Raw genomic sequence first — 21,482 nt, 5'->3', positions numbered from 1 at the left:
AACACAGATTCCTTTAAATGGGATACGCGATATGATACCGTTTTAAAATGATCTGGTCGATCCAAACGACAAGCGGCTTCATATAAAATGAAACTAAAATACAAATACAAAAGTGCATCAAGTGTCAACAATCTGATTTATTTATTTATTTTTTTTGCAGAAACATTAAAACGTCATAACTAAATATAAAAACACGTTGGAAATAAAATATCACAGGTATGCTGCAGCGAGATAACGGTGATACATGTCCAAGTTAAGCATGACTATATATATATTTTAAAACTGGTCCTAAATAAAAGCTTAACAATATATATATATATATATTCTTAACATGATAAGCAAAACAATCTCATTTTTCCAGTTTGCGTTCCGTTTTCCATACAAAACAAGAACTGTAAACCTGCACCTCATTCCACCTCATTAACCAAAACTTAACTTCATTCCAAGAAAACGAAACCAACGGAGAAGTAGAAACTGAGGTCATCCCTCTTGCTGCCAGATGACCAAGCCAATAAAATATTTTCTGTGACTAAGCAAAACGTCGTCTCTCCATGCACAAGCTGCATGAGGAGTTTTTGGTCACCATACGCTCAAGAAAACAGAATATATACATAAAAAAACCATTGTGTTTTAGCCTGCAGTGTGTTGTGCAGCTCCAGTGCGACGCATTTCACTATATCTATATCTGCAGAAAAAAAAAACCTTGAGGTAATGTGACAAATTATGCAGCAATTATTACGTTTATTTTGGTATTAAAGGTTTGCTACTTTGTCCATTTGCCTCGACACAATTAAAGAGGAATAATAATAATAATTAAAAAAAAAAGTTGTGCTTGGAAAATTAAGCTTTTCGAACAAATAATATGCCTTAAAAAGCATTTTATATTAGCAATGTAAGTAAAAAAGCTAATATTGTAACAGTGCCTGGATTGTCCAGCGTTGCATTTCTAGAAGTTTTAGTGCAACAGTCTTAATAACGGTTTCCTGGTTTCAGCATACGTTTCAGTATAATAGTATTTCGGGTCAGTTTAAGTCATTTATTCAAGACATCTTTAAAAAAAATTTCTTTCAGTTTCCTCGCAAAAAACACACACATTTTCACACCTTCCATCCTCCCGGGCCTCTCTGCTTTCTCACATGACCTTTACCAAAAAGTAAAAGATGAATGCAAGCACTGGCCGAGAACGACGAAAATTCAAGTACAGCTCGTGAGGAATGCAGCGCAACTTGACGGAAAACGGCGCGAGTTCGTCAAGCGACTCCACAGGAATTGGCCGAAGCGCTGATTTCCGATCCACAGATAATACAGCCTGGATTTCAGTTCAACTTTTCTGCCGTTTATGTGCCTTAATATATAAATAACCATTTCAAGAAGTCTTTTTGTCACGGGATGGGTCAAGAGGAAATGGTGATTTTTTGACCTGGTCACACTATATGAACTGTAAGACTGTCAAGAGTACCACTCAGTTCTTGAAGGCTCCACAGTGGCTGGCTCTCCTGATGAACTCCTTGAGCATCCCTCCATCTACTTGCCAGTAGGCGTCGGTCTGAGTCACCTGAGTCAGATGGTTTATGCAAAACCTGAAACAAAACTCCTCCAGGTCCTGGGGGCGAAAAAAAAAACAAACAAAACAGAATATGATAAAGGTTAAAGAATTAAAGAATGACAGCAGACAGCGAATTGTTTGCACAATCTTGCTGTGAAATAAACCAATTCAGATTTGGCCGTAGAACGTGGCAAAACATCAGTTTTTATGAACTATTTTAAATAAAAAAAAGTCATAAAACTGTATCATTTCATTTTGAGAGCTTGACCGATACAGATTTTTAGGGCCCGATACCGATACTGTTTTTCAACCTTAGGCAACCGTGCTGCTGTTTTTTTCTGAGCCGATATTTGGAGCCGATACTGCTTTTTCTCCCTCCACTTACATGACAAAAAACTGATAACAAATGCTACAAGTTTCAATCTAAAAACATAAAAATTTATTGAACTCAGAGAATATTTAACACTCTTACACACACAAAATAACGAGGTGAAAGAAGTACAACAAAAGCATTTTCGAGACTGCAGCTGCTCGCACTCTGGTAGCGGGGCAATGTATGGGCTGCACGGGTCCTCGGCATGGAAAAATATAAACATATAATATAAATTGAATTAATTTTTGATGAACTTTTTTAAACTATTCAATATTTCCATTTTTTTCTGCTGTCTAGTAATGTCTAGTTCTTTCAGAGTTGTTATTAAAGCAACCTTAGGAGATCAGTGGAGGAAATGTCACTTGACAGAACGGAGTCTGACTTCATTCAGATTCACCGTTTACATGACTTTCGATTGGTTTGGGAAAAGGAATATTCTATCCCTGTAAAACTGAATGAAATTTCATTTGGTTTGGGCCTCTTTATTCCGATTGAGGTGTTTATATGAAGCATTTTCATTCGGTTTGGGCCTCTAAACCGACTGTAATCGCAATATACTGTATGGCTCCATGTAAACCCAGCTGGTGTGCGCTCTCTTCATCGAATAAAATGTTGAATAAATACATCTCTGCTTACCTCTGCGTCATAGCGTATGGCAGCAGACAGCAGGGTGAAGGCGTTTTCCACAGTGATCCCTCTCATGATGATCTGCTGACACAGGCGTTTCAGGCGGTTTTCACAGTACGAGGTGGCCAGGTCCAAAAGGCCTGCGGGATAAACAAGAGACGTTCTGTAGAGGCGCGCACCTCCAACTACAAGTACTCCGACCTCACGCGAGAACCGTGCGCATGCTAACCGATGGCGTCCTCCGGCGGGAGGTCGATGGCGTCCGTGTAGAGAAACTGCAGGAAGGCTCTGTAGACGGAGTAAGAGAACTGGCCGATCTCGATCACGTCCTGCTGATCCTCGGTCCATTGGGAGCGAAACATTGAACGGAAATGCTCACACCTACTCGCAACGAAACATCTTTATTTGCACCGTGTATAGAGCTGGGTATTGATTGTTAATGAGTGCCCAAAGACTGCTACCACTACTTAAACAGCGACCACACCTGATCTTGAGCACAGCCTTGTGAACGTGGATGCATTTGCCATCGACGCTGAACTTGAGATCGGCCGTGTCCGGGCTGTCGAACTCCTTCTTCAGAGCCTCCGCGACCGTCAGGAAGTCGTCGTAATCTAGAAAACGCAAAGCAAATTCAGCGCTTGTCTCGCTTTTCACGCTCGCCGGCGAGCACGCAGCCTCCCCTCGTACCCATGGAGATGAGGCGCCACATGACGGAGGGGGTGGCGAAGCAGGCGAAGACGTCGTCGGTGCTGGCGAAGTGGGTGGCGTGCGGCAGCACGATGGACTGGCCCCGACACTGCCCCCACATGTACACCTGCGGGATGAGCACATATTAATGACGGCGAGCGTTTGCACATGCAATGAAGTGAAAGTTAGTCATTAAACGCATATATATACCTGGCCACTTTGGGTCTTGGCTGCTGAAGTGTGAGTTGAGTGGCATGCTGCGACCTCTACAACCCTGTAGGACGCATTTTTATCATCATAAATAAATAGAAATGCACGCAAATATTGTTTTATGTGGCAGGATTTGACCAGTAGCAAACACCTCCTTTGTCTACCGACGACTGCTTAAGGCAAGAGAAGGAAGCTGAAGTACACAGGGAGGAACTGAGGACAGGAAACAGGATGTTCAAACTTAACAGGGCAAGGGAGAAACTTGACGGCATCCAAGCGCAAAGTCAGTTTCGGAGACACGCTTCTCACCTCTCTTTGTCGGCCATGATTTGTACGGGGCTCAGCTGATTGCTCTTGTTGCCAGTCCCCAGTTGACCGTAAGTGTTCGCTCCCCAGGCGTAGAGCAGCCCTTCGTCTGTAAGCGCCAGGCAGTGTCCGTACCCCGACACGACCTAGAAAGCAGGAAATTTAAACCGCTGCGGGTAACAATCGTCTACAGAGATGTCCAGTTGTTAGTGAATACGAGCAAAAATGTAGGATTTTTATGGAAGTTTATGAGAAACGTTAAAGGGACGTTAAAGGGACGTTAAAGGGACGTTGAAGGGACGTTGAAGGGACGTTGAAGGGACGTTGAAGGGACGTTGAAGGGGCTTCATATGCTAAAAGATTCTAGTCTCAGATTTCAAGCCATTCGTCCATAAATTTATTAGTTTCTTGATAAGAAATACTATTAATTTGTTTTACTTCAATTAAAGGTTATATTTGTTTATTACATGCAGTATTATATTACACAAATAACACAAGGAGCATCGTATCTGGTTGTTAAAGAGCCTCACCTGCTGAACACACATCCCTTGCAGCGCAGTCACACGACAAGGCGTCAGCTGATTTCCGTTGTTTCCGATCCCCAGCTGCCCGTTTCCATTGTAGCCCCAGCCATAAACCTGAGCGGAAAAAAACAAAAGCAACACCCTTTTTAACAATGTGAAGCTCAAACGTCAAAGCAGGATCGTTGAGCTCCCGCGCGACGCCGCCTTCACCTCTCCGTTGTCGACCAGGGCCACGGAGGACGTCTGCCCACACGTGATGCCCACTGCGGTTTTGCCCTGCAGGCAGCCGGTGACTTTCCTGGGGAAGGGCTGGTTGGCCGTGGAGCCTGAGCCGATCTGGCCGCAGTTGTTGTAGCCCCACGCAAACACCTGGAAGGAGGCGGCGCGGCCGAGTCAGATAACGTTTACGACGTTTATCTCGAAGCAATATTACCACGTGGTCACTATTGTTGGTTTACAGGGGATATGGCAACAACCATCCCCGTTTACCTCACGCAGCTTAATTAGCTTTAAAGCCTTCGGGTTAAAAATAAGCTGCTTAAAGTGACACGGAAACAAATATTTACCTCTCCGTCATGGGTGAGAGCCATGGAGTGGTGTGAGCCGCACGCCACCATGGTCACTTTCTTACTGTGCAGGTTGGAAGTGATCAACACGGGGGAAACCCCCTGGTTGCAGTTCCCATTCCCCAGCTGACTGTAGCCGTTGTGACCCCAGGCAAAGAGCTGCCCGTCTGCAATGACATGGAGATGTCAAGATAAAGCTGGTGCAATAACGTTAAATAATGCTAGAGTTATAAAACTAAATGATTATTCGAGACAGCATGAGGATTAACCTACCGTCTGTAGCCAGTAGGATGTGGGGCCCGCTGCCATAGCTCAGGCTGACGACCTTCTTCCCCCGCAGGAAGTCCAGTTTCTTTGGCACCACAGTGCTCACGCTGTCTCCCGTCCCGAGGCAACTGCTGCAGTTCAACCCAACCACAAACACCTGGCGAATAACGCAACGCAGACAGTCAACACAAGCGCGCAGGCTGGAATTATTTAACATTCTCCGTACGACGCAGAAAAGGGCAGAAAGTAATCGGAGAAAACAAACAGCGGATACATTCGAGCGAAGGAAATGAAAACAATGAAGCATTTCCTGGAGCAGCGCGTCGCAGGGGTGGATTACGTTACCTCTGCGAGGAGCGAGGAAAACAAAAAAAAAAACTGTGCCATCTTTTCAATAAGGCTTGCTATTGTTCAAGCTCAGCTTACCCCACTAATCGCATGCTTAAGGAATTATCAGGTTTAGGACAAACCTCTGATAAAACACTTGAAATGAAAGCATAAACCAGTGGCCATTGTCTTGGTGTGTGACTGAGTTGTGCCTTTAAAGACCCAACAGCACTTCGAGCAAATGATGACACCCAAAAGACGTAGGTGTATACGATATATGCCGGCATATCCACTCTCCTAACCTCGTTTCCATGTGTGACGTAGATGGCTTCATTAGCAGACGTCCCGAAGACACAGGCCTGTCGGATGTCGGCCAGCTCCTCGGCGCTGAGCAGCGAGAAAAGCGGCCATTTACCGACGTCCATCACGGCTCCTGCAACGCTCGGGCTCGGTCGGTGCGGATGAGGAGGAGGATGAGGATGAGGAGGATGAGGAGGATGAGGAGGAGGGGGAGTCAGGGATGACAGGTGAGAGGAGGGAGGCACGGGAGGGGGCTGGCGAGGGGAAGCGAGGACCTGAGCAGGAGGAGGAGGTGACACCGGTGGAGACGAGGAACAAGGAGCAGAAACATCCCTGCTGAGGACACACAGGAGATTTATTCAGAATAAACACGAGAAAAGTGGGAACATGTGTCACGCAGCCTTTTTGGTGGAAGGACTTTATATCCTGCCTTTTTGAATGCACCAGTTAGACACGCAAACAGACATGTACTTATATTTGCATGCAAGAAAAATTAAAAGCTGTGACTCTTAATTCCGGCGTGCAGTGAAAGCAGCAAAAGAGACTTATACTAACAAGCCTTATTGTTTTATGGCTGGCATTAAGACAGGGCAAACAAACTCTGCAATATAACTGTCAAAGGGGCGAGGGGGGTAGTTTTAAATTGCTCAGTTTTTGAGTGGAGTTCGGCGTCGTTTCCTTTCCGCCGTATCCAGCCAAAACACACGGGTATTAAAATAAAAATAAAACCGTGCCATGTCATTTAAAAGGCCTACATATTATCCAGCCTCAGAAATAACATGAAAAATGTATGAACTGAACAAGTTTCTGCTGCACTTTTAAGGCGCCACGGCGAAGCTAGCTGCCAGTGGAGTAAACGGGGAAGCTAGTAGCTTAGTTATAAATGCGGACTCTGCGGGCTGTTCCTACCTAAAGCATCGCTCCATAACAACGAGTCGACTGAGAAGAGACACAAAGACAGCGGCAACATTTCATTTCATTGCAGCAGCATCCGCGAGACGGAAAAATTCAGAAATAAGCAAGCACGCGTTTCAAGTACTCACCCGATACTATCCACACCGTTTTGTCAACAAGCTGCGTCGAGAAACTCTTCTTCGTCTTCTTCTACTTCTTCGTCGTCTTCGCTTTGCTGCCCCCTGTGGTCAGTAGTGGAACACCTGCTAATTAATTGACATGAAAAAGTTGTTAATAAAGTTCTCTAGCTTTTCTTTTTAGCATGGATCATTCAAACTATTTCCGCGTAAAGCTAAAAAAAGTGCAGTATAAACTTATACTAAATATAATTATGCAGGTGACACAAATATTTTATTTTTTATTATTCGAACTTCTGTGCAATGACAAATAATAATGTGATACTGGGGAAGATACAAAGCAACTTTATTGATATGTTTACTATGTACAATACTAATTTAAAGAACACTTTTTAAAGATACCTATTTTAATATGGGTCATTTTGCCGTAGCCTTTTACACAAACACATCATACGTGTAGTTTTCTCGAAAGAACAGTAGGGGGAGTATTGCCTCATAGATCGCACAGATGTGGACTCGCATGATTTAACGTGTTGCATTGTTTTTTGGGATGCTCTGAGGGAGAAACAGCACGATTGAGTGTTTTAATGTGGGGTCAGTGCGGTGACATCTGAAAAGATTGGATTTTCCTGAGTGTGTCATAAGTAAAAGATCTGAAATAAGATTTTGATTGTTCAGTGATTGGTCCCTTTTTTTTTGTATGTGTCCCAAAGTGACCCCCTCAGTATTTAGGATTACGTAAAATAGTAAGCCTTAAAAACGAGGACAATCATTTTCAATCCCACTTATCAGCCTCGTCTGTGGCTTACGGGGCAGTTACATGATATTTCCCTGCGTGGGCGCAGGCCACGTTGGACTTTGCTCTCTGAAGCAACACGGATCGATACGTCAGCAGGCTCAGTGCTAATGTCCGTGACACACATTCATCCCACTCTAAGCCACACTGCCACATGTAATGTAGTGTTTTCCATTGCCTCATTACTCTAGCAACAATCCCGCTATGAGATGAGAATGTGTATAGAATGTGGAGCGTCAGACTCTTGTGTAGTGTAGTCAATGCAAGTTACTGATTTACATGCTTTTCTGAATCCCCACTGGAGTCTCAGATTTCCAGAATTTGCTTTATCTCTCTTCCTCCTCTCCCTTTTTTTCCTTTTACCTCCCTCTTAGACCCTTTGTTCCCTTCACTTTTCCTTCTTCCCTTCCTTTTTTCCAGCTCCTTTGTTTGTTGGGCACAAACACACACGTGCAGCTGTGGCTGTTTGCACACTGGGCCAAAGCTCCGTGCGCACAGGCGATATTTCGCCCCTCGATGACAGCAAGTCCCACGCTGCGGCCTTGAGCTCCGCGAAACAATGCGAGTCGTGAACGGAGTGTGAAAAGGAATCTGCCAGGCATCAGTCATCCTGTGGTAATGGCTGGGTGCGCGTGCGCGCGTGCACGTGCGCGCCAGCTTTGTTGTGATCCAAATGTCACGATATACATATGAGAGGACTGTTTGTGGTTGGACCATTATCTCGAGCTCATGTGCAGAGAAGGAGGTTTGTTCCGGGGGAAGTTCAGCGTTTGAATTCAATCTTTATTTGTCCCACAATGGGGAGCAACAGCACACACAGGGGCTGCAAAATAACAAGAATAAAGAGCGGACTGTGTAAAAGATAAATAATAAGATTTAAAAAAGATTGTCAAAGCAGGATTGATGATTGATTTAAGTGGCAATTATAAACAATATTGAGATATAACATATTTCAGCATAAATCTCATAAATATAGCGTGTGATTCCAAAACGGTGCTGTTTACCAGCACAATGGATGCACCGGTGCAGTGGGGATATGCGGTGATGCTGCAAGAGGTGTCACATTCCTCTCATGGCTTCGTAAAATGGTCCCCTGACCTTATTTCACCCAAGCCAACATCAATGCGCCTCAATTTCTGTCACAGCCAAACGTGAATTGAACCACACTGCAAACATCAAAAGGACTTTTAATATAAAAACTTCATACCTATGCTGGTTTAAGATTCTGTTCAAAAACTGACAAAGCCGCAAACCCGTCCAGAGAAGGGATGGTGTATTTTTTTTAAAAGTGTGGACTAAATTATTTTTTTGCAAAATGTAGTTAACCAGACTTTTATTTGGAGCGTAATGATTGTCTCTTTATTGGTTTTCGCCGTGGCTTTGTTTGTTTAATGGGTTTCTCGTGAGCGGCCCACTGGTAATGTTTGCCTCCAAATGTGCGTGTGTGTTTGAGCGGCGCTGTGGATTCAGCACCTCGGACAGCGCCAGCTCTCTCTCTCTTTCTCTTTCTCTCCCTGAATTAAAAATCACTGCAGCATTTTTTTTTCCAGCTCAGTTTGCGGTCAACAGCCGAGATAAGGCATTTAATAAACCCTAAGAGGTCTGTTGAATAGCACGCAGCGTAGAGCAGCACTTAATTAAACAAAAACACTCTAAATGACACGAGCGATTATACAGATTACTGGTTCAATAGACTACATCAGCGCGCTGTTTCAAAGGCGCCATGCAACAGGTGAGTACATCAGCCAGGAGGGAGGACCCACTTAGAGAGTTTGATTAAAGGTGAACACAGAGACAGCGTAAAGAGAAGCATAAGCTCGAGCGCTCGTACCAATTAGTGATGCCACGTCGGTTCTAACCCCCCTCTCCAAAATGTATTGTAGGGTTCGCATCCAAGCCAGATGCTGACAGTGTGGGAACCACGTGTCTACTGTAACTGGGAGATGCTCCTCCTAATAGGGCTGCATCAAGCTACACGAGCAAACCGGAGGTGGCTCCATCTTTCAGAATAAAAGTCCAGGGCAAAGCAGGCAACGCGTATTTCAAGCTTATTTCACAGCACACTCTAACGCGAAATACGTGAAATAGGTCGAAAATAAGCGAAATTCTGTAAACTGTTCATTTAGTTCGTTTTTTTATTATTATTATGGTGTAAAATAATTTAAAAAATAGCTTAACAGTAGTTTAAGTTACATTTTAGCCGAGTTTTAGTTTCATCTGATTTTAGAAAATTGCATTTTTCAAGGGTTAACCATAGATAGATAGATAGATAGATAGATAGATAGGTAGATAGATAGATAGATAGATAGATAGATAGATAGATAGATAGATAGATAGATAGATAGATAGATAGATAGATAGATAGATAGATAGATAGATAGATAGATAGATAGATAGATAGATGTTGACAATAAAAATAAGGATGAAAATAATAATAATAAAAAAACGTAGGACTGTTCGATAAAAATGAAGGAATTTACATTTTTGTTGTTTTATTTCGAAGTCGTCGACCGGAATTGATGTGTCGTCGAGCTGCTCTCGCTTTGTTCCTGGTTGGGTATCAATAGTCAGTGCACCTCCTCGCGCCCCGCCGGCTGTCGGTCGTCTCGTGCGCAGCCGAAGAAGAAGAAGAGTGTGAAGCACCACGGGAGCGCGAGAAGACCACGAGCCGGGCCAGTTCTTCTTCTTTTTCTTCTTCTCCTTCTTCTTCCGCGTCTTCCTCGAGTAGTTTCCTTTTTTTTTTTTTTTTGGAGAGGTAGGACAACGGAGTCTGAGTCCAGCAGCAAGGTGAGGGAGAGCAGGAGGAGGAGGAGGAGAGAGGAGAGGAGAGAGGAGAGAGGAAGAGGAGACAGACAGGCAGCGGCAGTATCCTGGCGCATTGGAGCTTATGGATTATTGAGAAGTGGAGGCCGAGACGCGGTTGAAATATTCATAAGGACTTTTTAAAGAGGAAAAAGACAGAGTGGGATAGTGCAGAGATTTACCTGCCCGGTGCGCTCTGACTGACCAGAGAGGATTCTGCATCTAGCGTGTGTGTGTGTGTGTGTGTGAGAGAGAGAGAGCGGTGTGTGAGCGCGCGCGCGCGTGCGCGTGTGTGTGTGTGTTTGGAAAGGAGCCCCCCTGCTGCAGTACTTGCCTGCTGCACGGGTACAGGGATGGCACCGACTTGCTGACGGGCACCCGGTAGCCTAAACCCGCAGCGTACTCCTCTCCTCCCCTCCTCCCGGAACGGACGGACGCACCGACCCCTGTGATCCCCACTAATATGCAATGGTTTTTTGTGCAGAAGCCGACAGCCGCCGCGTACCGCCGACTTCACGCTAGCGCCGCCGCATGCCTGTCAGTCGCTGCCGCTCCTCTCCCCGCGCCGCGCGGCAGACGACGCCATTTGAAGAGGAGCGCTCGGGGGCTTTTCACGCCGCGGCGGCCGGGCGGCAGCAGCAGCACCACCACCACCGGCAGCAGCAGCGACCGCTCCTCCGCAGCTGAGGAGGACCACCGGCCGCTGGGGCAGCCGGAGGCGGAGACCGAAGAGAAAAGCGCCGCAGTGGTTGCTCTTTTCCTGCCGCACGGGGACGACGTCGACGCGGAATACCTGCGGCTGGTGGTCTCCGAGCTCGCGGGAGAGCCGGGCGAGAGACCGGGCGAGGAGCCGGGCTTCCTGCTCCTGTTCCTGTCTATGGTGCAGATCGGCAGGGCGAAGCACCCCCGAACTGAGCCCGACAGCTGGCCGGCTCTGCTGGCATGCAAACAGGGGGGCGTATCAGCCCCCATGCGGTGGGTGAATTTTAGGCTGCCGCATCCGGAGCGCCTCTCGCCCCCCCACACCTCCTCTTCTTTCTCTTCTGCCCCCTCCTCTTCTTCTTCTTCCTCCTCCTCCTCCTCCTCCTCGTCCTCCTCCCCCGTCTCGGCCAAATCCATGCGGTTTATTTGGAACAACATTTTCAGCAAAGGATCGCATATGCTGCAGTGTCTTTGTGGCAGGAGCCTCAAGAAAAACAAGAACCCAACTGGTGAGTTTGAGTTCTTCTCTTTCTCTCTCTGTGTGTGTGTCGATGTGTGTTGGTGTTACTCTTTCTGCGCGAGTGTGTTGTGTACGCGCGCGTGTGGGACTGATACAGGAAGACTTTATTGGATGTTGCGTGCGCGAGGCCAGGAGTGTGCGCGTGTATATTGTGTTGTACCGTTCGGCTGCTTGCTGGTGTTTCTCTGCAATCGCAGTTGTGCAGCAAGTGAGAGCGCTACAGGGGGAAAGGGAGGGGGGAGTTGATAGGGAAGGGGGGCGCTAACTTATTAGCACAGATGCTGACTATACAGTGGCAGTGCCTGGAAAAAAAAAAAGAAGAAGAAGAAGAAGCGTGTGTGCGTGCAGTGCGTGGCAGAGACGCCGCAGAAAATCAAGTCTAATGCAGCATGCAGACCCGTTCAGGCTCCAGTAACCTGCATGATTAAACAGCACATGGCCTCATTTAGACTTCCACAGTGGAAATCGGAAGAAAAAAAAAGAGTGCAGGAGAGTCGCGGCGTGTTTTTCTCACGGCTGCAGACATCTCCTCTCAGGAGATCAAAGTCTGAGTGTGACGCCGTGTTCAGAGGAGCCCCTCGGAGGGGGGGCTGACTTTAAAGCAATGTTTTCATCCAGGTGATCAGTTAATTGCGTCCAGGCTCGAGGCATTCAACTCATTTCTTTGAAGACTTCAAAGATCAGCACTGAGGCATCTTTTTTTTTTCTTCTTCTCCTTTTTTTTTGTCACATGTCTTCATCACCAGCTAGGCCTTTTGAAGGTCTTAGTCATCCTCTCCGGGGAGTTTCCCCCAATTTCAACCTGCTTCCTCCGCGTCCAAAACAAACGCGGCGCTCTGTTTTCCACAGGGATTGACACTGCACCACAGCAGGAAGTGGACATTGTCGACGTTATTGACTTATTGACAGAGCTGGCCCATGTAACCTACACAGAGGGTTTAGAGGGCAACATCGTGTCAGCCACATGTTGAGGAGATGGAGGAGTAAGCGAGTAGAGATTAACTAGCTGTTTTTTTACTAATAAATATTAATCATGAGTGTTTTGCCACAACCACAACTGGATCTACACGTGGATATAGCGTCTATGGGCCCATCCACGTCCAACATTAATGAAGATTCTCCGTCATACCAGTCATGGTTTCTCTAAAACGAAAGCAGCTGGACTTGTTTTGAGTTTTCTTTAAGATGATTCAAGTGTCCTTTTCAGTCCTAACTGACTTTTTTTTTCATATCTCTTTAAGAATCCTCAAACAAGAGCAGCCGTCTTTGACTTAAACAGAGCAACATCGGTGTCCTTTCAACAATGTTGCACCAACAAAAAAGTTCAACAAAAGTTCAGCAACACATAAACAAGATGTTAATGTTTCTGTTTCCGTGTTTGTCCCACAGAAAGAAAATAAAAAGCCTTCAAGCTCTCACATAGCGATGCAAAGCTTTCACTGTGTAGTCCTTCGCAGCAAGGAGTTAATATCTGAGGAGCCACGGGGTGTCCACGGAGTGAAAAGGGCCTGATGAGGTCTGACATTAGTACTGTGCCTTTTCCTTTTGTCTCAGGCTGCACATTTCTACTGCCTGAGTCATTACAAATGGCTGTCCCTTCGCTCCGGAGCTGATGCGCGAACAGGACTGACAGGCAAACGTTTCAGCACCACGGACAGCAACCTCCAATGGTTCCGGCCTCTCTGTTCTGGCTCGTTAACGTGCGCGCTGCTCTCCGCCTCGCGCCACAGTAAGGACATGGGAAGTTTAGAGATTTGAACTCCACAAACATGAAAAAAAAAAACATCACAGCCACCGGTTTATAAAGAGTCACGTGGGTTTTCCCCCTCTGGGGCTTGGCATTTCTGCTTTAACTCCGCTTTTCCGCCGTGCTCCTCTCAGCTTATGCGATGAACTGGCTCGGAGCTGAACTTGTTGGATTCGTGAGAGACCGCGTGCGCTGCTGTGATTACGCGAGCAGAGACTTGTCACAACGCGCGTGGCGTGATCGCTTTCTGTTGAGCTTGACGAGAAATACACTGATAATTCCGCAACGTATGTGCGCGTACTTGGAATGCGACCGCGACTAAGACTTCACAAACTTTTGCGCGCGCCGTTGTTGCGTCATGTGAGGCAATTAACCGCTGGAATAATATCTAGCCCACCCACTCAAACACACACACGGAGAGAGAAAGGGCGCTTTCCACTTATCTTTGGGCGACATGAGTTCCCAGCAGCGCGCTGCAGCTCAGGCTCATAGATTTGGAGCAGCCGCCACAATTTACCTCGCATTCTTTCTTTTTTTTATTATCATTATTAATTAAAGATAACCTCTCTCTTTATGTATAAAAACAGTAAGTTGCTGGTGGCGACATTTGTTTTTCTTCCTTGTTTTCCTTCCTTCTGTTGGCACGTTGGCGACTATAACAGGCGAGAAAACATGAATGTAGAATGGAGAGTTTGACATTAAAAGAAACACTGTGAAATATATATAAATATGTCTGCCTGTAAAGTGAAAGTTCAACAGTTGGAATTGAAAGTCGGTGATGATTTGGCTATTTTGGGATTAAAAGGTTAAAGAAAAGAAAAGCTGGACAAATAATGGCAAACGCAACTGGAGTAGAAACGATCTAAAGGAAACAGCACATAAACAGGAATCAAAATGAGAGGGGGAAAAAGTGCATTTCCAGCAAGCAATTAGCCAGCAAACTGCACAATTCCTACAATTAACAACAATTAAACAAAACAAAACAGCCTTGAAGTGGACACTTCATTTGCTTCCATTTGAAACCATCCCCAAGCCAGCTAGCATCAGCCTCCAAACTGAATATTTCATAAGACGGTTTTCTCCCCAAACATCCTGAGTTTGAAACACTCGAAACGTAGTGAATGAAGCGTTTTCCTCCATATGAAACCCCAGTCGGCGCCGTTCATTGTTAAAACGAGCGAGGCGCGGCCTTACTCGACGCCTCGTGTCCCATATGGCGTGACCCAGATAGAGACTTTCACCTTTCGTGGCTCACGCGCGGCCCCCTTCCCCCCCGCGCAGAACCTGCCCACCTCCTCTGGAGAGTCGCCATTAAGGCGTCTCGCTTGATGTTTTATTTAAGCCCCGGAGTATAGCAGTGGGGCAGGTGCCAACTCAGATCTGTCTCTGGAAGCGAGAGGCACGCGTGTGCAAAGACGCACACACACTAACACACTGAGAATGGAATTATGCAGAGATTTAAAAGTGAAAAATGAACAACAATGCTCTCAAATTAAAACGCGTCCCTTCTTTCGCTCCCCCCGTTCTGAGTCGCGAGCTGTCACGTTGTCCAAACATGATGAGTTGACAAAACCGTGACAGTCACAGTGACGAGGTCACATTGGAGGACTTTTCTTTTTTTTTGGCGCAGCGCTCTGAGATGCTCCCTCCGTTTTTTGTGCGTGCGTGGGCGCGCTCATTAGTCCGCGGCCTCATCGTCTGAACGCACTGAGTCTGCAGAAAGATGAATGACTTCGCCGGTCTGATCCGGCCTTTGTCTTTCGCCTGGACTCGTCGTGTGCCGTGTGTCACGGCGCACGCACACGGGGGGGGGAGCAGCACCGCCGCATACGTCGCCTTACGCAACAAGAACAAGAAAAGGAAGTTTGCGGCGAGTGCTTTTTATTGATGCACACTTTAGTAATAAGTCAGGCCTGGAACCCTGACATATACTGCAACTTAAAACTCCTAGCAAACAGCAGAGTAAGGACATTTCAACTGTTCTATATGTGTTTCTTAGCCAGACTTTCTTAAATATCTCAATAAAATGTGGAAACAGCATCAATCTCTGTTCCCTGGACAGCCCAGGAATCATCCAGCGCATCAAACTGGCAAGAAAAAATCTCATAAGAAGCCAGCGCCGCTGATTATAGTGCGACTCCGGCGCGGCGGCGGGAGCCCTGTAATTTTCGAAATGAAGCAATGAGTAAAAGGGGAAAGGTGACGGGCGCGTGAGAGAGCGAGCGGCTGCGCGTGCTTGGCCAGCCCCAGCTCCGGCTCCAGGTATCTGTCAGGAGGAAAGTGAGTGCTGAGTGTTATTTTTTCCAAGTGCACTTAACAAAAAAAAAAAAAAAAAAAAAAAAAAGCTTCGGGGAGGGTATCAAAGGCTCGGCGAAGAAGTGTTTTCGCGGACTGGGTGATAAGGAGCAGAGGAACACTTCACAAGGGCTCAGTGTCAGCCTGGAAATAAAGTCACTGTGTTGTAATGATACAATCTAGATTTTACACATTAAACCCGTCGTTTGCTGCCTTCCTCAATCACTGCCCTTATCCAAACTCACACGCGCTTCAGCGCCACTAGTCACCAATCTTCACCGCGCAGTTCTTTGCTGTCACAAACCCTCACCCTTCAGCTTTTCCCAGCACACCTTCTCCATATCTGTGTCCTCCACTTCTCCCCCCCCCCAACTCCTTTGTTGCGCCTCTCACTCGCACACACTCGAGCTGACTTTTAGTCTTCCCTCGTCTGCGTTAACCTTTCGCGCGATGACAGCGCCGCATGACATAATCGCCGTATCGGTGCGACTCGCTCGCAAGTGCGCGCGTCCGCGTCCAAACGAGTCCAAAATGATTTAAGAGGGCCGCGCAACCGGCCGGTGGTTACAGGTGCGTGTATGTGTGTGTGTGCTCGAACGCGTGGCATGGACTTTGAGCTTATACTGAGGGTAGCGGAGAGGAGAATAAAGGCCGCTTTGGGGAAGTTTGAACCAGGTAAGGTACACCGGCAACAGGTGTGTCAGGGCGCGACAAATACCAACACGAATTACTAACAAGGATGAAAGTGTGCGTGACAACCACACAGCTGTCTTAAAATGTATGGACGGGGAACAGCCACCATAGCCACAAAGTTGTTGTGTAAACGCTCTTTATGAAATTCTTTGTTGAGCTGAATATCAGGGGCATTGAGGCCATTTTGGATTTTTCTTTTGTGTGTCTGAACTATTTCACCTTCTTATGCTAAAGCTACAGTGCAGGACACTTTTCTGATCCTTCTCTCGGTTAGCTTCATCACGCAGATAAGAGCTGAGCCAGCTCGGGTTGCGTGGTTTCGACCACGCACCTCATCACGCCCCAGGGTTGACGATTTTGTGTGCAGTCAAAGCGCTAACGAGCTGACACACGTTGGAATCTGCGTGGCTTTTGCTTTGCTTGTAAGTGTTGAAAAAAAAGAGAGAAGGGACTGAGTGTTGTCCTGTGGTTCACATTTGGGGAACTCATATGTGGACATTGAGTTTTAGGTTTTGTCGCAGCTTGTTCTGCTTCAATTAGACCATAAGTCTTCGACATGGGGTCCACGACCCCTAGGGGATACGCGGGGGTACTGCAGGGGCCTCGCAAAATCTTTGGTTGATTAGACATTTTTTATATCTATATTTTTTAATTTCCCCCCACAAATTTAAACTTCTCTACTGGTAGTGAAGGGTCAATATACCTGTTTATTTATGCTTTTTAACCTTTCTAGTTTGATATGACCTGAAAATGTAACAAATTCACAAGTACACATTTGTGGACATTGGTATTTCATCGTTTCCAATTCTGCTATTCCATTAAAATGATCTTAAATTGTAATATACAGTGAAATAATCCCTATTTACGTATATTTTTCCCCTTCTCAAAAACTACTTTCAGTCCTATTAATCCCAAATAACTAAAGATCTTCATTTTATTTTAGAGAAATTAGGACGCATTTCAAACAAATGTTTGGGTCTTGAATTCAGTCATTGGTACAACTTCAATAAAACATGTCTTAAAAGAATCTCATGCTGCCATAATCACTTTAGTCGCTTCTCGTGTCTACAACCCTTAATTAATTGTGATTACGGCGCAAGCTTGTGGATGTCGGCTCCAGACTCCAGACATAAATACTGCAAAACACGGAGAGATTCACCTGCTGCTGATTAGCTTAATCGTCACCGTGGGAACTTGTCTGGGGAGGGCTTGAATCTAACAGACACTCGGCGTAAAATGCCTCTTGTAGTAATTGATAAGCCAGGCGTCTCTCCCCGGAGTCTGTCTGGAGGGCTCGGTTAAATAGCTGTGAATGATACATCAGGTCACCTGTTGGTTCCCTTATTTTAGCCACACAGACGAATCTCATAAGAAGCTCTTATTTGCTTATTGCATTGGATTGATAGTAAAACATACAGAATATCACCAGCCTTATCCCTAAGATTTTCATTATTCGCAAAACCCAAAATCTACTCCTTATCTGCTTCAGACTGGAAGACATTGAAAATTGGAGTCACGAAGCCACTCGGGGCCAGTGTAAAAATAAGAATCCAAAAAGCTTCACAGCAGGAAGAAGAATAAAAGCTCTTTATGCTGCGCTTTGATGGTTAACATCTGCCATTAATGCTCCCTGATAAACTCACTGTGGGGCCACGAGAGAACAAGGGAAATGTCACGCTTTATTGTCATGTCATAAATGAACCCTAACGCTCGAATCCATTAACTCCAAGAGCCAAAATAAATAGATGAAATCTCCTTTGTACGTGTGAGAGGAGTTCCTCTCAGATTGGATGAGCAGGATTCACTAATGCACCATGTTGCCGGACTCGTGTTCTCATTGTCAGAGGGATTACTGTACACACACACATGCACATATACTTCTATAAAAAGTGTTGCATTGATGCGACGCCAGGGAAAACAGATTAGCCTCGTTCTTACCCTCAGAAATGGGGGTTTCTACTTCTGCTGAAGCTAGAAACCACAACAATGAGCATACACATGAGAATACGCCTGGTCACTCCAGCTCCTTCGCTCTGACTGTGAAATCTGCAGCAGACGCACGACACGACAACAGTTTGTTTCTTTTTCCGCGAGATGAAATTAAGGCATTTTGTTACTCGGAGTACAACCGCCTGGAGAAAAAGAAGTTCCCACGCGGCATGTGCTCGACCGTGGGCGGGAAACATTCTCCTTTGTTGAGCCTTGAGCGCTTAACAAATTTCTTATCTCTTGTCATGTTATCTACCTACGCTCTTAGCTCCCGTCATTCAAAAGCTAATCCGGGGTCTTATTCAGGCACAGGCCTCTGAAAACAGACTAAAAAAGAAAGAAAAACAATAAGCATTGAGCGCTAATCTCCATCTCTGGGCTTTTCATGCTGTAAGTAGGGCGTAGGTCTTCAACAGGGGTACTGCGACCCCTATGGGGTCTGCAGAGGTACTGCAGGGGTCGCAAAATCTTTGGTTGATTAGACATTTTATATATATATATATATATATATGGTAAATGGAAGACACTATCCTGAGTCATGACCACCACATGTTTGAAGTTAATAGTAGCTGGGGGTCCCTACTTAATCAGTCAAACTACAATGCAAGTGGGGACAGAGAGGCCAAGAGGTCAGAGTGGCGCAAACATCTCAGAGCCATAAGAAGGAAATTACTGTCATTTCACATTAAAGGTCCACAAACTGCTAGCAGTGGAGCTGTGGGCTGAGATTGCAACAAACACACAATCACAGCTGGAGAGGGAAATTATCATTGACAGATGTATTAGATTTCTCCGTTCCGGTTTACTCTGCCGCGTTGTCCAAATGTGTTTAATTGTATTGCACATCAATGCACAACGGGAAATGAGAGGAATTTTGTGCAGATATTCTGCAAATGCATGGGCCAACACGGGTAGACAAGGGGAAAAAAGAGGATCATGAATAATTTATCTACTAACTTTTGACGTTTGAAAGACGCACATGCTCAGTAGGAGCTGAATCAAAGTGAATGTAAAATCTAGTCCTCGTAAAAAAAAATTGGTGTTGACACTTTCCTTTCTTTTTACTCATATTGCTTTCTATTAGAGTAATTTTAGCAGCTTTATGAACATGCTGTTCTGCATCTTTTTCTTGTCAATCACTCACTCTTGCTCAAATTTATCTCTCTATAATTCTCAACCTCCCAGCACTTCTTCTCTTTTTTCCTTCCCCCCTTTCTCCATTTTCGTGTAGTTCTGACTTTTTGGGGAAAGATCTGGAGCAATTACGTAACTGCCCTGGCTCTTCCATTTTCAGCTATAATCACTTTGCGTTGAAAACCGTCCCTTGACGACTTGAAGCCTCCAGCTGCCTCTGACCTCTGACCTTTATGGATGCGGAACACGCCTCAAACCAACAATCTACACACATACATGCTAAATATAGCTTTATCTATACTCTGTGTGTCACAGCGCTTATTGTTTCCTGCTAGCATACTTTGGCAATGAGCTCCCCCTTCCCACAGGAGCAATGTAGAAGTTAAAGCAAGTCTTTTCTTTTTTCTTTTTACTGTTGGCAACTCTGGGGAAAAGGCATGACTAACAAGAATTGACTCGTTGTTATCACTTCACACTTCAAAGTCCCAACAGAGCCTGAAATCCTAGAACAGTACCTCCCCGTTAATGTCCCCTTGAAACGTAGCCCGAGCTAAAAACTGAGCTTTTAAAATGGGGGATCAATAGTAAATATGCGAAGTGTTGGGGCGTCCGCGGTGCCCCGCTGTTGTGAGGAGTGAAGTACTTAACCTCGGGTTTTATGCAGGTCCCGGGACGCTCCTAAGGAGGTCAGCCTGATACTGCGCTGGTGCTATGCAGAGCTTTGCAGATCAATACCTGTTTGTAGTTGCGGGCTACTTTTGTTTGTGTTGTTGCACTGCCGTAGGCGCTTTAGCTTTGACCCTGATTTTGAAAATACTGGAACGATAAGTCCTTTGTAGTTGAGGGACACTGAGTATTAAAATGATGCCACGTAGATAAGGGGTCTTTAATGTGTTTCAGGCCAAGGACCCTCAAATTTATGGAGAGATTAAGTAGATTAAGAACCCCCTACCTACTATATATGTTCTATATTAAACTTGGCCTAGTGCTGTTTATAAATATACATTATTATTTTTCATTCAATATTAAGCTATCCCTTATTCCTTTACTAAAATATGTTGGATTCATGTTAATGTGTGTTTCAAGAAAATTTGTGGAGAAAAAAAAGTACAAAAAGTATAAAAAATGTCTAATCAACCAAAGATTTTGCGTCCACCCCTCCTGCAGTACCTCCTTGGATCCCCTAGGGGTCGTGCATCCCCTGTTGAAGACCTATGCTATATAGCAGGGGCCTTCAACGTTTTTCTGGCCAAGGACCCCAAACTGATGGAGAGATTAAGTAGATTAAGAACCCCCTACCTACTATATGTGTTCTATATTAAACTAGTGTTATTTACAAATATACATTATTATTATTTTGCATTCAATATTAATCACTTATCGCTTTACTAGAATATGTTGGATTCGCGTTAATGTGTGTTTAAAGAAATTTAAATTGGTGGGAAGAAATTAAAAAAATAAATAAAAGTATAAAAAATGTCTAATCAACCAAAGATTTTGCGACCCCCCAGCAGTAACTCCGCTGACCTCTTTTGAAGACCCTTGACATAGATCATATGGATCAGAAATTGCAGAAACCCAATGTAGGGGCTTGGCTAATTTACAAACACACAAAAACACACAGTTGCTTAGTAAACTGTCTGCAGCGTTTTGGTGCCACGGCTTTGGTTGGTCTGCTGTTCAGAATACGTTATATAGCTGTGTTGTGTAATCGATGCTACCGAGCTACTTTGAAGGGAAAGGTTACGTAATCTCCATTTAAACTAATGGGGAAAACCTCAAACATCAGAGACATCAAGAGGAAAAAAAAAAAAACTCCCGCACTGATGCACGTAACTTATGTCCGCGGTTGCTAGGTTACAGGGGCTGGCTCGTCTCATTAGCATGCTCAACTTTAACCTCATTTCGCGCGGAATAGTCGCGAGGAGGGGAGCCGAGACATATTTTGGACGGGTAAAAAAAGGCAGAGAAACAAGGGAAGGAGCGTTCAAGACGCCAGAGACGGCAGACAGAGATGGAAGAAAAAGGAGAGGAGGGGGT

At 45.3% G+C, this 21,482-nt stretch overlaps 2 protein-coding genes across 5 annotated transcripts in view; one reads left to right on the top strand and one right to left on the bottom strand.

Annotated features, from left to right (window-relative positions):
* Positions 1 to 117: 117 nt before the first annotated feature.
* Positions 118 to 6,870, bottom strand: rcbtb1 (regulator of chromosome condensation (RCC1) and BTB (POZ) domain containing protein 1). 4 transcript variants are annotated; one of them, XM_047577081.1, is made up of 13 exons: positions 6,777 to 6,870; positions 5,736 to 6,066; positions 5,113 to 5,263; positions 4,840 to 5,006; positions 4,484 to 4,642; positions 4,280 to 4,387; positions 3,753 to 3,895; positions 3,444 to 3,507; positions 3,234 to 3,360; positions 3,031 to 3,157; positions 2,776 to 2,927; positions 2,556 to 2,686; positions 118 to 1,603 (listed from the first exon to the last, which is right to left on the bottom strand). In XM_047577081.1, exons 2-13 carry the CDS (start codon positions 5,856 to 5,858, stop codon positions 1,463 to 1,465), a joined length of 1,593 nt encoding a protein of 530 aa, XP_047433037.1. In that variant the 5' UTR covers positions 5,859 to 6,066; positions 6,777 to 6,870; the 3' UTR covers positions 118 to 1,462. The 4 variants fall into 4 exon arrangements, with proteins under 4 accessions (XP_047433037.1, XP_047433039.1, XP_047433036.1 ...); XM_047577083.1 differs by having other exon boundaries at positions 5,736 to 6,069; positions 6,777 to 6,827; XM_047577080.1 differs by lacking the exon at positions 6,777 to 6,870 and adding an exon at positions 6,643 to 6,772.
* Positions 6,871 to 10,347: 3,477 nt separating this feature from the next.
* LOC125001185 (fibroblast growth factor 14-like) overlaps positions 10,348 to 21,482 on the top strand; it is a 38,362-nt gene continuing 27,227 nt past the window's right edge. Inside the window, exon 1 of the mRNA XM_047577104.1 lies at positions 10,348 to 11,573. Coding sequence (XP_047433060.1) covers positions 10,826 to 11,573 — 748 coding nt within the window. The 5' untranslated portion in view covers positions 10,348 to 10,825. The remainder of the gene's footprint in view (positions 11,574 to 21,482) is intronic.

Source organism: Mugil cephalus, chromosome 23 (genome assembly GCF_022458985.1).
Source record: "Mugil cephalus isolate CIBA_MC_2020 chromosome 23, CIBA_Mcephalus_1.1, whole genome shotgun sequence".
In the NCBI taxonomy this organism is placed as follows: domain Eukaryota; kingdom Metazoa; phylum Chordata; class Actinopteri; order Mugiliformes; family Mugilidae; genus Mugil; species Mugil cephalus.
The sequence above is the reverse complement of the archived record's forward strand: the minus strand, read 5'-3'. Positions and strand labels throughout refer to the sequence as shown.